At 47.0% G+C, this 16,135-nt stretch overlaps 1 protein-coding gene across 5 annotated transcripts in view; it reads right to left on the bottom strand.

Moving 5' to 3' along the window:
* The window catches only part of LOC119955497 (serine/threonine-protein kinase Nek6-like), a 373,379-nt gene that overhangs the window by 147,120 nt on the left and 210,124 nt on the right, over positions 1–16,135 (bottom strand). For all 5 annotated transcript variants that reach the window (XM_038781740.1, XM_038781738.1, XM_038781735.1 and 2 more), the window contains exons 3-4: positions 12,296–12,436; positions 10,943–11,005 (exon numbers count right to left, since the gene is read on the bottom strand). In XM_038781740.1, coding sequence (XP_038637668.1) covers positions 10,943–11,005; positions 12,296–12,436 — 204 coding nt within the window. The remainder of the gene's footprint in view (positions 1–10,942; positions 11,006–12,295; positions 12,437–16,135) is intronic.

The following is a 16,135-nucleotide window of genomic DNA, read 5'->3' as shown; positions in this document are numbered from 1 at the left end:
GTACAAGGGATTTTCAGGCGGTGGCAGCCTTTTCTGGACTTCCTGGCGGAAAGGTAGGGAAATAGGCCGATAGCAGCAGCAGCCCGGGGGGGGTGGGGGGGAGATTTTCTCGAAACACTTCTTAACAAACCCATTAGATCACTCCAGCTAATGCCTTTACAGAAGCTATGACAAATGGTGAAGAAGGGGACTTGTATTGTCTGTAACTAAATGTGCATGTTGTTTTTTTTTTTAATTTCTAGGGCTCGATTCTCCAATCATCAGCCTGTGTCCTGAAGCCAGCGTGGGAACGGTGGCATTTGATGGGCGAACATTCAGCACAAAACGGTCACCGATCCTCCGTTTGGCTGGGCGCTAGCAGGAAGGCAGCGTAGAGCACCCGGCTCTAGCTGCTGATATGGCCCAAAGAATTGCCAGGTCCATGGCCGCACATGCACGCGGTGGCGGCCTGCAGCGGCAACGCCGTGCAACATGGCGCCGACCGTGCGCGGACCCGGACTGCAAAATAGTGCAAACCCTTTGGCCGGCTGCTGACCCTCAGACCATCCCCAACTGTTCCCAGCGCCTGCCAAATTCCCCCTGACTTGGAGGGAGTGCAACATAAATTTACAAAATTGGTACCTGGAAAATACAAAGAGCGATTACACAAATTAGAATTGTTTTTACTACAATTTAGAAGGATAAAGGGTGATCTGATCGAAGTATTCAGGATATTAACAGGGAAAGACAGGATAGATAAAGGTAAACTATTGCCACTGGTTGGAGATTCTAAAACCAGGGGGCATCGGCTAAAAATTAGGGCTGGGCCATTCAAGAGAGATGTTAGGAAGAACTTCTTCATTCAAAGGTGATAGAGGTTTGCAACTCTCTCCCACAAACATTGAAGCTAGAACAGTTGTTAATTTTAAATCTGAGATAGATTTTTTTGTTAAGCAAAGATATTTAGGGATATGGGACAAAGGGATATGGAGTTAGGCCACAGATCAACAATGATCTCATTAAATAACAGGACCCACTCGATGGGCTGAATGGCTTACTCTTGTTCCGATGTAAAATCCTCAATTGGGGAATCTCAGGCCCACATTCTTCTTGCACAAATGCAAAATTGGCATATGCACAGATTGTGTTGCTGTACACAAAATGTACGTTCGGATGTCAAGGGACACAAAAGGTTGAAAAGTTCCTAATGCTCCCATCCTCTGGTCAATTGTCGCTCCTTCCCCCATCTTAGTTTCCGGTTATTTAATCCTGAAGCCTTCCCTCTTTCGTAAGTATCCGCTGCATTTGCTTGCATCACTGGTTGCTGCAAATAAACTGGCTTTCTTTAGAAATCAGCTGCTATACAATGAGTTTCAGAAGTCTTCACCTGGCTCTGCCAAAGATGTAGCGCAGTTCTACACACCCTCCCACGTACCAGGCATGCCAGCTGCACCATTAAGTGGGCAGACATCTATCTGCTTCATGCAAACAAGTTCTGCTCTGCCACTGATATGATGGTGAAGGAACTTGCAGGCGTTTGGAGTCTGGGTTATCACCTGGGTGGTCAGCAGCCCGTTAGAAACAAAAAAAAGTTTGTTGCTCACAGCACACATTGATATTTTTGATGTCAGGTTGAGTAGGTTTATCACTTAGACCATCAATGTGGCATTTACTTCAATAGTACATATGGAATTTTGTTATCTTTGAGAATCTTCAGCAGCCTGAAATTCTCACTATGCCTCGTGAGACATGTATAAGATTGTGGTAGAAATGAGGAACAGAGGATGTGTTCCATGATGCCAACAATACTGACAGTGACATACTGGTCAACCTCTATTTCAATTAGTTCTTTGTCATTCTAGGGGTATTAGATCTGTTCATTGGTGTGCACACTTCATTATTGAATCCCGGGGCAGCATGGTGGCGCAGTGGTTGGCATTGCTGCCTCACGCCATCGAGGTCTCAGGTTCGATCCAGGCCCTGGGTCACTGTCCATGTGGAGTTTGCACATTCTCCCTGTGTTTGCGTGGGTTTCAACCCCACAGCCCAAAGATGCGCAGGGTGGGTGGATTGGCCACGCTAAATTACCCCTTAATTGGAAAAAATGAATTGGGTACTCTAAATTTATTTTTAAAAAATTATTGTATCTCACACACCTGAGGTTGAATCCCAATCGCCAGCTCCTGTTTTCCAAAGCTGGCTTACTGTGCCACAAAGGTATTTGTTCCCATGCTTATCCTGGAAGATGTAGGAGTTTAAAATGTTGATGTGTTGCATGCTATTAACACTCGAGGAGTGGAAGAACTGGCAATTACAACTGAGCATACCAACGTTGAGATGGCGATATTTTCATTCCCACAGGCCTATGATTTAAAACCGCCTCAGTCCTCCGATGTAAAGTGTCAATGGAACCGGCAACTTTGAAAGTTTGAATGAAATTTTAAAGCATTGTTCTGTGGCTGTCACGTGATGTGAGCGTGGGAACAGGTGCATTTTAGCGAGCTCCAGCTCTGCTCATCTTTTAATCCATCTGCCTTTTAGTGGTGGAGTTGTATTTGAGCTGGCTCCCGCCCTGACGGTGTAGTGTGGTGCAGGTGTATTTGAGCTGGCTCCCGCCCTGACGGTGTAGTGTGGGGCAGGTGTATTTGAGCTGGCTCCCGCCCTGACGGTGTAGTGTGGTGCAGGTGTATTTGAGCTGGCTCCCGCCCTGACGGTGTAGTGTGGGGCAGGTGTATTTGAGCTGGCTCCCGCCCTGACGGTGTAGTGTGGTGCAGGTGTATTTGAGCTGGCTCCCGCCCTGACGGTGTAGTGCGCATTGACGGATGATGGCTGCCAACGAAGGTAGTGATCTGGATGGAAATCTTGGCTCTGAGGTAGAGGTCAAGGCCCAATTCCAAGAGATGCAGGGTGTTTTTATGTAGGCAATGGAGGTGCGCAAGGAGGTTCTTGCAATGAAGAGAGCAATGTCGCTGGTAGGGGCCCGCTTCTGTACGGTTGTGTTCCTGCTGCATGGCCTGTCGTCCAACTTGACGGAATCAGGGGGGGGGGAAGAGACAGGAGAGGAATGCTGCTGCGTCTGGGATGGTGGAGAAGTTCCCAACTAGGTTCGAGAATTGGGTCTTTCATAGAATTTACAGTGCAGAAGGAGGCCATTCGGCCCATCGAGTCTGCACCGGCTCTTGGAAAGAGCACCCTACCCAAGCCCACACCTCCACCCTATCCCCATAACCCAGTAACCCCACCCAACACTAAGGGCAATTTTGGACAATATGGGCACTTTAGCACGACCATTCCAACTAACCTGCACATCTTTGGACTGTGGGAGGAAACCGGAGCACCAGGAGGAAACCCATGCAGACACGGGGAGAACGTGCAGACTCCGCATAGACACTGACCCAAGCTGGGAATCGAACCTGGGGCCCTGGAGCTGTGAAACAATTATGCTAACCACTATGCTACCGTGTTGCCCTTGTTGTCCCATGTTTCAGGAATCTTGACCTGGAGGCTGAGCAAATCAAATTCGATGGAGCACATCTAATCCTGTCTTCATGGCCTTGTGTTGGTGTGGCCTTCCAACCACAGGTCCTGTGTTGTCCTTTAATGTCAGCCATAAGGGGTTGGAGATGGTTGAACTGGTCGAGCCATCCTCCCCTCTGGCCAGAACCTAGGTTGTTGACCGCCTGGGTTCTGGTGAGACAGCATGCTAGAAGGAATTGTGTCTCTTGTTTCAATTGTTGGAACCCTTGAGAGATCCTGATGAGTGCTCATTGATCCTGATCCTGATCTTGCCTCATCCTTGATTTTGGCTTTCTTTCTGCGCCAGTGAGGAAGCCTTAATCCTGAGGACCGCCTTACATTTCTGCATCGCGGTTAATATCCTGGGCTTGGGGCAGCACGGTGGCGTAGTGGTTAGCATTGCTGCCTACGGCGCTGAGGACCCGGGTTTGAATCCCGGCCCTGGGTCACTGTCCGTGTGGAGTTTACACATTCTCCCCGTGTCTGCGTGGGTTTCACCCCCACAACCCAAAGATGTGCAGGATAGGTAGATTGGCCATTCTAAATTGCCCCTTAATTGGAAAAAATAATTGGGTACTCTAAATTTATTTAAAAAAAAAAAAAATATCCTGGACTTTGCTCCTTGTTGATCATGTTGTTGTCTGCTTGATGTTGTCAATTATTTCTGTTTACAGGGAAGTGAATAATTTGGGTGTTCTGGCCTGCACGATTGCTTATCCTGATTTAACAAGTTTCTATCATGTTAAGCTGAATGTTGAATGCGGGATTTGTGCAGAGACTGTATCCTAAATGTTTTTGGGCCTTATGTTGTCTGACAATCCTTGGGGTGGATGGAGGGAGTGCTTTTGTTGTCTCCTCCTTGTCTAACTAAGAAGGAAGATGAGTGTAACCGGAGCAGGGTGAGGGGTGAGGTTGGAGTTGGTCGGTTAATTTGCCCTTGCTATGGTCAAGGAAGGTTCCCCCCAGTTAGAGCTAACCAGTTTTTCTTTTCATACTTTTTCTTTTAATTTGGATTCAGAGCATCTGTGTTTTTTTCTCTTTAGACTGCATGTATTCCTGACAAGGGTTATATTTGACTCTGCCTTTGGGTTAAATCAGTCTTTTGTCCTGATATAGGTCTCCTCTCTGGCTGTTGGATCTTCACTGAGAATGAGGGTGGCCGAGAGTATCCTTCATGTGACAGTAGATCCTGTGATCCGGTTGGGTGTCCCTCTCTGGGGTGGGGGGGGGGGGGGTCTTCTCTTCTTGATATATCTGTTTGTGACCCCTGGGGTTGGGGGGGGGGGAGAGTTTGTGGGATGGATGGGGAGGGGGGGGGGGGGGGCAAATGATATTCACCCCCAGAGCACCCACAAAGATGATAGTTCTTCCGAGGTGCTGGTTTTCTCCATTGGCTGGGACCAAGTTGAATGTCTTTTAACGTTGGGTTAGGGGTGGAGGAGGAAGCTGAACCTTGTCCTGATTAGGACTGGGTTGGTACCTCGGTGGGGTGTAAGGGTTGGGGCTGCGTAAAGGTTCCTGGGCCAGGTTCGCCTGAGTTTTCTTTAGTGACGATGCTGGGCTAGGACAGGCCCAGCGCTGTGGTCGGTACCGTGGTGTTCCCAAGGAATGTGGGTGCTCCCTCTCTCTGGCAGCCGGAGACAGAGCCTGGTGTGGCTCTATTGGGCACCCGGGTGGGCAATCATTTTGGGAGAGACCAAGCATTGTGCCTCAGAGTTATCCTTTTTCTCCCTCAGGGTAGGAGTGAAGACCCCCCCCCCCCCCCCCCCCCCCCCCCATCCCCTGTGGTTAGTTGGTAGGTTCTTGTCCATTTGGAATGTCTCAAGCAGTAGCTCGGTTATCCGAGCGATTAGTTCTGATAGTTCTTTCTCTTTCTCTTTTTTCTTCCTTCTGAGAGGCCCTGGAGGTGTGGCTGCTATTGTATCCCTCACTTTTTACTTGGATTTCTCCCGAGCTACTTGTGGACATGCTAAGATGGAGGGTCTCAGAGCTATGGTAATGGAGTGGTCCTGCTTGAGAAATGGTTTTATGGCAGCCCCACTCCTTTTACCCAAGTGGTCCTGGTTGTGGAGTGGGTTTGCTGGTGCTGGGGTGAGGTGGGCTCACCCCCTCGGAGGGTGCCCTGACGGCCCCTCCTCTTTTGGATGGGGTTTCCCCCTTCTGGCTGGGATCTGGTGATATCCTTCTTAACCTCGGAACTGATGGATATTCTGGTGTCTCCTTAGGGGATGTGACTTTGCTTGATGGTCCAGCAGCCTGTACATTCTTTGGACCTGGGACCCAGAGGATGGGTGTGGTGGATTGGGCCTTTGCTCCTTATTCTCTGCTCTTTTCTTAATTTTCTATGGGAGACTCTGGGCTTGAGGTCAGAGGCCTGAGATTTCCTTGGACTTGTGGCTGGTCCTCTCCTTGTAGTCTTGTAGTTCTATGATGGCTGCCTGCTCTGTCCTGGGCCTGGTAGAGAGTTTGACTGTGTTGTGGGTGTCAGTGTCCTTACCCCTTAGCTCCGGGTCCTCAGATTTTATGGTTCCTCTGTTACTTTCCTTTGAAGCTATGTGTATGATGTAACTCTGTGCTGTTGACTGTATCCTGCTCTGGTGCAGACAGATCTAGTATCCGTGGAGGGACTATGTTGGAGATATTATCCCCGACTCATCCGGTCTTATCTGTTCCCATGTTTGTGACAACTCCAGTCTGCTGTACCTGTTTTGCATTGCCAACTATGGTTTTTCTCACGTTTTCTTTTGTTTGGATGCAATAATTGTAAAAATTTGAAAACTTCAATAAAAGTACATTTCACAAAAACATTCTTCTGTAGGTCATCACAATTACAAATTATAGGTCCTTGGTTCCACAAACAACAGCCCACTGTCCAAATGGAACTTAAAATTGGACACAAGCTGCTCACAAACTTTAAATCATTTTTAAAAATTCATTTACAGGATGTGGGCATCGCTGGCTGGGCCAAGCATTTAGTGCCCGTCCCTAACTGCCCTCCATTTCAGATGATATTTGAGAGTCAACCAAACTGCTGTGGATCTGGAGTCACATGCAGGTAAGGATGGAAGATTTTCTTCCCTAAAGGACATGAGTGAACCAGACAGGATTTTACCACAATCGGCAATGGTTTCATGGTCACCTTGACGATTAATTCCGGGTTATTTTATTGAATTCAAATTTCACCATCTACCTCGGGAGGATTTGAACCCAGATCCACAGGTCTTGCTCTTGGTCTTTGATGACTAGTCCAGTGGCAATGCCTCTCCATGAGCCAATGCCTCCCCATGAGGCTTCCCGGTCAGGAAATGACACTTTATTAAGAGCTGGTTTAGCACAGTGGGCTAAACAGCAGACTAGTAATGCTTGTAATGCAGAACAAGGCCAGCGACGCGGGTTCAATTCCCGTACCGGCCTCCCCGAACAGGTGCCGGAATGTGGCGACTAGGGCTTTTCACAGTAACTTCATTGAAGCCTACTTGTGATAATAGCGATTATTATTATTAAATGAAATGAAAATTGCTTATTGTCATGAGTAGGCTTCAATGAAGTTACTGTGAAAAGCCCCTAGTCGCCACATTCCGGCGCCTGTTCGGGGAGGCTGGTACGGGAATTGAACCGTGCTGCTGGCCTGCCTTGGTCTGCTTTAAAAGCCAGCAATTTAGCCCAGTGTGCTAAACCTGCCCCAATATGAGCTCTGTGTGTGTCTGGTTCCACCCTCACCAACTTGGTACAACCTGAAGTTGAAGAGAAATATCTACTCCTCTGTCTCCCTCTCCATGTTTGATCTTATTCATTTCACGCAGCCATCACAGTATCTGGCTCTTGAATTTACTTGGTTCAATTCCACTTCAGACGGGGATTGGGAAATGCAGTTTCTGAAACAGCAACTAAAGCACTGCTTCTTCCATTTCATAGAACACGGGATGTAAACACAGTCCTCATTTAATCTGGGTGATCAAAGTCTGTGTTCTGCAAATTAATTCAGAGAACGGGAGGACTGTAAAGGTTGCATAAATGTTGCATTTATCCAACCTTCCAGCTGTTAAATTTAATTGGATTTATAGTTGAGCATTGTGGAGATTGTTCTCTCCAGTTTTCTCCCCTCCTTCTGTTTTCCACAGGTGCCAACATCTTGCCAGCTTATTGTTCAGCAGACCCGGGCTTCCCTTTAGTCCCTCACACAAGAGCATTGTCCGATTCTGCTCAAATATTTGATTGAGCATCACAGCTGGAATATCCCAGTCTTCGCCTGGTGTCCTGTTGCTGGCAATGTTGACTATCAATGAGGAATGGATCATTATCCATCTTTACTCACCCTAACCTATGGTGCTAAAGCTAATCGCAGGCCCACTACCATTGGCTTTACTGGTAAGCTCAGCACAGACCAGGAATTCAAACTGCAAACTTTAAGTCTATATGGTGTAGCAACTCACAGGACAATTTCACAGTGATATCTCGCATTACCTGCAATTCAAACACATCCCCTACAGCCCTCACTGTTGCCTTGGGCTGTGGTAAGTAGAGATTTGTATCAGGCTGGTAACATGAAAAGTCCTGATGGGCTCTTCTGCTGTTTTCTGCTGAGCAGTACAATTCGATGCATGAATCAGGCAGGTAAGTTAACACATCCTGGCACATGGACTAAACTGAACCAGGGTATCGCGAACCGTAAACCGAGATCACTCTGAAATGTGCAATCAACACGATCACTACGGGACTGCAAATGCAACCGGATAGAAGTAAAGCTCACAGCATAACTGCCACGGCCGGTGCCGAACGCTGAAACGTAACTTTCGCTCGATAGCTCCTCCTCAACCGAACGCACCATTTTTCACCTGTGAGACTCAAGGTGACCTGCTTCCAACGTTATCCTGTAACTGGCTATAGGAACCGTTTATGTCCATCTCTCTCATGAGGAACACTACACTTCTCCTCCGAGCTTCTTGCTCATCCTGATGAGATCTTCACTTCAGGGAAAGAAAATCCCAATGTGCCTACTCCCGGCATGTTTCAGAGAAAATATCATCAAATGAGGGGCTTCCAGCGCAAAGTTGAAAGGTTTCGATGGGTGGAGAGCCAGGGGCTGAGATGGATCATTTAAGGATACACAATAGGAGCATCAGAATCTGAATATGAAAATATTGCATGGCCAGAGCACCTTCTGTGGTCTTAGGACAATCCAAAGCACTTCGCAATTAATGACTTAGAATTGAAATCTAACCACTGGTAACCAGCAGAAGATTAATGCACAACAATTGGTCATAACCAGCAAACAAATAATTGACCAGCCAGTGTGTATTTGGTAGAGGGATATGAATTGGTCAGGTAAACTTCAGGCGTATATGCTTTTACAGTCATTTGAAAAGCAGGGTTATCAATGGTGATTAAACGTCTTCCTGGAGGTTTCATCACGTGACTTGCCCCTGCGCTCCAGCCATTTGTCAGCCTTGTGATGGTCTGCCTTCCTAATCCAATTGGAAAGCAAAACGACTTATTGCCCAATTGGATTATGCTTAAGTGTCAGCCAAAAGTTGTTTTTTTCCATTTTCAATATTTTATTCCTGGTAAAGAGGAATGTTCAAAGAAAATTGAAAAAAATTCCAATCTTTTTTCCTGTCCCAATGATTTGTCTCCAAGGTTGCACACAATAGTGTTCAGGGGATCGACCTTCAATTCCAGACCAGTCGGGCTGACAGCCCTACCGGGAAGATGGAGCCTTTGTGGTTTAAAGTTGATCAGAAAGATATTCAATGAAGATTGGGGTTGAAGACCTGGGTTAGCAGGTTGGCCACCTGTTCCACACATCCTGCCCTATTTACCTTCTCTTCGATGGGGCGCATAATGATCTGGGACACCAGTCAGTTTTCCACCTCTGTCAAAGGTGAAAACGACACCGAACACAACATGGCACAAATTCAGTTTGAGCCAAGATTATGTGCTTATGTCCTTGGGAGGGAGCTTTGACGATCCAGAGGAGAGAGTGTGACCAGCGGAGCAGAATGAGACAATGTAGTTGATAAAGAGATCTTGGATTTTTTTCTAATAACCATGTCTGATAATCGGCTGGTGTAACAGTTAAGCAGCTTGGCCCAGGCGGCTTTCATCAACATGTTGAGAGCCCCAGATGGTAGTGGGACACTTAAAGCTGCCAACATATGTGAAAGGAATTTCATCAGCTCTCAGCCAGGCTGCTGAGTGAAGTGTACCACTTTGGGGAACAGACTGGCACCCCATCTGGCCCACAGTGAGTTTCCTATCGGCAGAGTTTCACAGCTGCATTTCTGTTAAAAGTTGAAGGAAGTTTGCAGCTTGTGCATCCAGCCTTAGAGCTCCAGGAAATATGCAGAGAGTTATTTGTTAATTTCTTTCGGCCCGTTAACACCGAGCTTCACAGCCTTTGGTCCACTCAGACTCTATGATATTCTTATTAAACTTTAGTAAACAGGTGAGTTAAAGGTGCAGCAATGTTAATAAAGTGCGACTGGATTATTAATCTGTGGTCATCTATGGGTTGATAAATGATCAGGTAAAGTCAATAAAATTGAACTGGTTCATAAATGACCTTGAAAGAATGAAAGTTGTTTTCACTGACCCTGGAATCATGGGCGGGGTTCTCTCAGCCTGGGGCCGGGTCGGAGAATCCCCGCGACCAGCGCGAATCACGCCACGCCGCCCCGATGCCGGCATGCAATTCTCCGCAGAGCGAGAATCGCCAACCTTGGCGCCTGTGTGTTTGGTACGGCGCTGGTCAGGGCAGCTCGACGCGTCCGGCCCGTCGATTCTTGGCCCGGGATGGGCCAAGTGGCCATCGTAAAAAAGCCGAGTCCCGCTGGCACCGTCCACACCTGCTCTCAGCCGGCGGGAACTCGGCATGGAAGGGTCGGGGGGGGGCCTGTAGGGGGGAGGGGGTGTCCAACCCCGGGGGGGGGGGGGGGGGGGGGGGGGCCTGTAGGGGGGAGGGGGTGTCCAACCCGGGGGGGGGGGGGCTCCGTGTGGCCTGGCCCGTGATCGGGACCCACCAATCGGCGGGCCCATCTCTCTGGCTGGGGGCCTCCTTTCCTCCGCGCCAGCCCCTGTAGTCCTGCGCCATGTTGCGTCAGGGCCGGTGCATTGAAGGAAGCCACTGCGCTTGCGCGTATCCCGCGGTGCCCATTTGACGCCGGGATCAGCAGCTGGAGCAGCATGAACCGCTCCAGTGCCGTGCTGGCCCCCTTTAGAGGCCAGAATTGCTGATCCTGAGGCTGTGTTGAATCCGTCGAGAAATGAGACGGCTTTTCCGACGGGGTCAACACTTAGCCTCAGGATCACAGAATCCCGCATCCTACTCCAATTGAGTAATGAACTGATGTCCAACACCTCGTAAAATGTACTAATATCAAAGACTTCTGTGCATAAGGAAAACATTCCATGATAAGCAATTCCAATTCCAGGATCTTAACACAATTACCTTTAAAAGGTCAATCTCATTGATGCAGTCTTGCCTTGCTTTTGCATCCATCATTTCAAATACCTGAAAAAGACAATCAAACAGACATCTAATTGTATGAAAATAGTTGGCAGTGCAGCTATTGTAATAAGAAGCTTCCTACTGTTGTTAGTTAATTCCAGGAAGTTTCCCAGCGACCCACAGGTATGCAACTGCAAGGCGGATCAGCTGCCCCCCCCCCCCCCCCCCCCCCCCCCCAAGCCAGGTTGGGAGGCCACCATCTTTATGGAGGCATCTCACTTCAACAGCCCTGGGGGCTATCCGAGCCACAGGCTTCATGTCCCAAAGGGGGAGGGGGGCAGTGCCGTAAAAGGCAGCCTGAGAGGCCCCAATAATCCCCTCACCCCCAATTGAATTTCCACCATCAGTCATTTTAAATTGTAATTTTCAAATATCCATCCAAGGACACCTCCATGATGAGGTACCCTGAGATTCCCAACTTGTCCCAGCAGCGCCCACCTCTCCTGTTGATGCTTCAGAGCTGCTGGCCCTCTGGTCGGACTGCCCACATCAGGAGCCTGCGCGCCATCTTCATTGGGCAGTGGTTCGGGAGGCGCCAATTGGGAGCCCGCCAATGCTAAAGTCGCCGGGTCAGTCCCACATTTGACAAGTGTGGACTCGGGACTTTCCTTTTCGCCTCTGTCAGGATCCTGAAGCCAACGGCAAAATTCAGCCCGATGTTTTTATTGTGACAGAATGATGCAACGCGTGTGACATTTTTGTATAGTGCCCACCTAAGCATGTGCTATTAAATATATTCAAGCCCCTATGTGGAAGTACTGGTGAAATAGTAAGTTCAGAGCCTCCCACAGAGCTGCTGCTGACAGTGTAGAGAGAATTTGGATGGCTGGTTGTGATGACTGATGAACGCTGACTGGTGAGGTATTCCACCCCCCCCACCCCCCCCCCCCCCGGCCATATCCTCCATGGGTTTTGCTGGCTAATAGTGAAATACCACAGTGAGCGCAATCTGTGTTCTAAAAAAAACTATCAAACTGTTTGCACCTATGTAAGCAAAATGCTCTGTTGACTGTACTAATGCATAACCGAACTGTCCTGGGAGAAAGAGAGGCTTCCATTTTTCTCATTTTTTTTCAAACTTCTGAAATACGGGTAGATTTGGCGTGCATGAGTTGTGTAATGCAGCAGTCAATTCATTTCTAAAAGAAACAATTATTATTATACGGGGAGGAAATCTCCTGTACATATTATACAGCCCTTGGCTGCCGCGTTATCTCATAGAAATTCACTAGCTCCTTTATAACACTGTAAGCAGCTAATATTAACAAAATATTAAGATGCAAATTCTCTTACCTGAACTTTTTTTAATGCCACTGCTTTTCCATTATGAAGATAAGTTGCTCGATACACTTCACTGAATTGCCCCCGGCCTATTTTCTTCACTATCTGGAAATCTGCCAGACTGCTATGATAGTCGTATGTTGGGGTATGCCTCTATTCAAAAGAAAAAAACAAGTTCTCACATCATTATATTCACCGACAAGGGGACTTCCTCAGAAACCTTGATGAATAAACATTCTCAAATTCCCTTTTATACTCAGATTGTGGTTTGTGAACCATTTGCGAAAGAGTCTGATTTAAGTTTCACAAATGTGAGTATTTAACTATCAAAGTAATTAAGGTTCTCCCACTATGGGCTCAATTAGGAAGTACAATGCTCACTGTAGAATTGAATTGCACCGAAAAAGTCCAAAAATGTGCAGGTTAGGTGGATCGGCCATGCTAAATTTCCCCTTCGTGTCAAATAAAGATTAGGTGAGGTTACTGGGTTACGGGGATAGGGTGGAGGAGTGGGCTGAAGTACGATGCTATTTCCAAGGGCCAGTGCAGACTCGATGGGCCGAATGGCATCCTTCTGCGCTGTAGGGATTCTGTGATTCTGTTCTATGATACTCTGCGCACTGAGTTTTATCATATCAGCCGTGGATCTGAGGACAGTGCATTAGACAGCACTGTGCCATGCTGCCGTGGGGGGGGGGGGGGGGGGGGGGGGGGGTCTTCATGTGTGCTATTAAATAATACATGGCTCATCAAATTAACAGATTAAAGAGCAGATTTGAGACATGTGGGAAGAATAGGTAAAGGTAGGAAATGGTGTTGCAAGTCAAATTTAAATTGATGGGAGCAATTAAAGGGAAATACTACAATGAAAAGCCTCACATATTCCTCAGTCAATCAGGAGGCATTGCCAAGACCGAAGGAGCAGATTATGGGGAAGGAGAGCCTACTTGCCAGCAAGCGACAGAGCAGCTGGGCAAACTGTCCCTGTCTGATGGCTGCTGGAGGTATAACTGAACAAGCTGCTTACAAAGATTGAACTTTTGTGGCGGTCCACAGCAGCACCCCCATAACAGCACGTTTGGGAGTCAGTCACTGGCTCTGCCAGGTCTCCGTTGCTTGTGGCATATAACATAATTCTGTATCTGAGCTTTCTGTTGATCCTGTGAAAACTGTTTTCATAGTCATTGTCAGACAGCTGTGAATATGCTGGCAACATTTTGCGTGATGGGGCCAAACAAGAGTTGCTGCCTTATTTTGTGCAGCACTACATAAAACATGGCACGTCCTGATCGGGTTCACTGACATCTGCACTAGCAGGTCTATGTTCAGAGTTGAGGGCCTTCACATGCACTAATCATCTTCCAACATGAGGCATGTGGATGGCATGGTGGCACAGTGGTTAGCACTGCTGCTGCACAGCGCCAGGGACCTAGGTTCGATTGTGACCTCCGGTGACTGTGTGAAGTTTTCACATTCTTCCTATGTCTGCGTGGGTTTCCTCCGGGTGCTCCGGTTTCCTCCCACAGTCCAAAGATGTGCAGGTTAGGTGGATTGGCCTTGCTAAATTTCCCCTTTGTTTTCCAAAATTTAGGTGGGGTTACAGGGATATGGTGGGGGATTGGGTCCAGATAGGGTGCTCTTTCAGAAGGTCAGAGCAGGATCAATGTACCGAATGGCCACCTTCTGCACTGTAGGAATTCTCTTGTGTAGTCCCATTTGCCTGGAATCCCTTTGATGGTCTGCTCTTTCTTTCAGATAGGGAATGCCCAGTGGTGCTTGGTAAGTGAAAAGAAAATAATTGGCACGGATGTTTACAAAATTTCAAGCATCAGTAAAACAGACTAGAAATGGGTTCATTTCCTTTTGAATTAACCTTCTTTGGTCCATTAAACCTTCTTCCATACATTGCTCAAAACCCAGCGACCCCAGGCAGCCATTTATCTGAAGAATTATTTGATGTGATCTGCACGTAGTGTCAAGACCATAAAATGTCATATTGACACCATCATGTCACATACATATCGTTACTGTATAAATAATAGGTTCTTAGTTGACTGATTGTTGGAAACGTGTTATCATATAAGGGGAAGGAAACTGTCACATAAAGGCCAATAAAACCAGGAAGATCAGTCCGTCATTTAAGATGATTCTGATCTATGAGGAGACTCACCCATTGGGAAAGTCAGGCACATTATTTTCTGATCAGAGATGTGCACACCTAAATTCTGTTGGACACGTTCAGGGGGCAAGGCTCCTCGTTGGAAGTGTGAAAGTAGAAAAATGCTCCTCACCCTTTACTTCTAAGCAGTTGATGATGGAACTGGCACACAATTTCCCACAGGACCTCCAATGAGGAGTCCTAGTGTGTTTCAGTATTCAGATTGTGAAGATTGATGTGATGGCTAATTTTACATGGAGGCAAATGTCAAACGATGTCTCATTTATTTATTTTTAACAGAGTTGCGAGATAAACAAAACCCCGTGGAGACTGATCCAGTGTGGTTGCATACGGGATTAAAAATAACCTCTCACTTCCGAGACCTAAAATAGCCTAATTGTTATTCATAAAGTGTCACCATGGAGGCTTCCACACAGAATGATTGTAGGTGTTCAGAATACACCTCACCGCCATGAGTTGCAAAAAGATCCATTACAAACTAAAACCAATCATGCTATCACCACATGGTCAATACAGATACCAAACACTATTGAGAACAAGCAATCACACATGCGATAAGAGTAAATGGTTTTCCATCAACCACTTGAGACTGAGGGCTAAATATTCATCCGCCCTGGATTTTGCGCGCAGGGACTGTGACGTGTGACCTGCCTATTCAGGAGGTGATGCGCATAAATCAATTGAGCTCACAGATGATTTGGCGTTAGAAGCATTACAACCCTTGCTCGGTGCTGCTGGAAAATATGTTGCTGTGAAAGCTTGATCAGTTGGAAACCTCAAATAAAAGTAAATTTTGATGGGCTCCATAAACAATGTTAGTTATTGGAGTGGATTGTGTAAATCATCAATATAATTCGCACAATAAACATGACAATTGTTGTTACAGTAATATATTTCACTGTACACATGAGAATTTCAAACCTCAGTGGTTTCGTCTTCTGCCTGTTATGTGGTTCAAGTAATAAATGAAATAAACATTCTATCACCTTAAAAGCAGGCTCCTGTGATTTTGAAACCTCTAGTGTGCTATAAAATTGGCACGCCCCACAGCCTGAATTACCTACTCTGGTCCAAATGAGATATGGTTGGATTTTCTACCGATGATAATTTCAGAAGTTTGGCATTTATTAATCACAGGCTGACCATTACAATAACTTTGTATTGGTTTTTGTATCCCACAGCCTTTAGCTGCTGTGTAATATAACAGTTTATATCTTTACACCGACTGCATCCCAACTCAGAGCAGCATAAATACAAGTGACTCAAGCATATTGCTAAGTGAGCGAATGAAAAGTTATTGGTCAGCCCACAGGATGAATATTTTTCACGGAATATCTCTCCCACATTCTCAATAAAGAAGCATATCAATGGAGGCAAAACATTTTGAAAAGAAGCGACCGGTCCCTTGGTAGCACTGTGGTTAGCACTGTTGCTTCACAGCTCCAGGGTCCTAGGTTCGATTCCCGGCTTGGGTCACTGTCTGTGTGGAGTCTGCACGTTCTCCCCATGGCTGCGTGGGTTTCCTCCGGGTGCTCCGGTTTCCTCCCACAGTTCAAAGATGTGCAGTTTAAGTGGATTGGCCATCATCAATTGCCCTTAGTGTCCAAAAAAAAGGTTAGGTAGGGTTATGGGGATAGGGTGGAGGTGTGGGCTTGCGTAGGGTGCTCTTTCCA

This window comes from Scyliorhinus canicula, chromosome 21 (assembly GCF_902713615.1).
Source record: "Scyliorhinus canicula chromosome 21, sScyCan1.1, whole genome shotgun sequence".
Lineage (NCBI taxonomy): Eukaryota > Metazoa > Chordata > Chondrichthyes > Carcharhiniformes > Scyliorhinidae > Scyliorhinus > Scyliorhinus canicula.
Note: the sequence above shows the minus strand (reverse complement) of the source record. Positions and strands in the feature narration are given on the sequence as shown.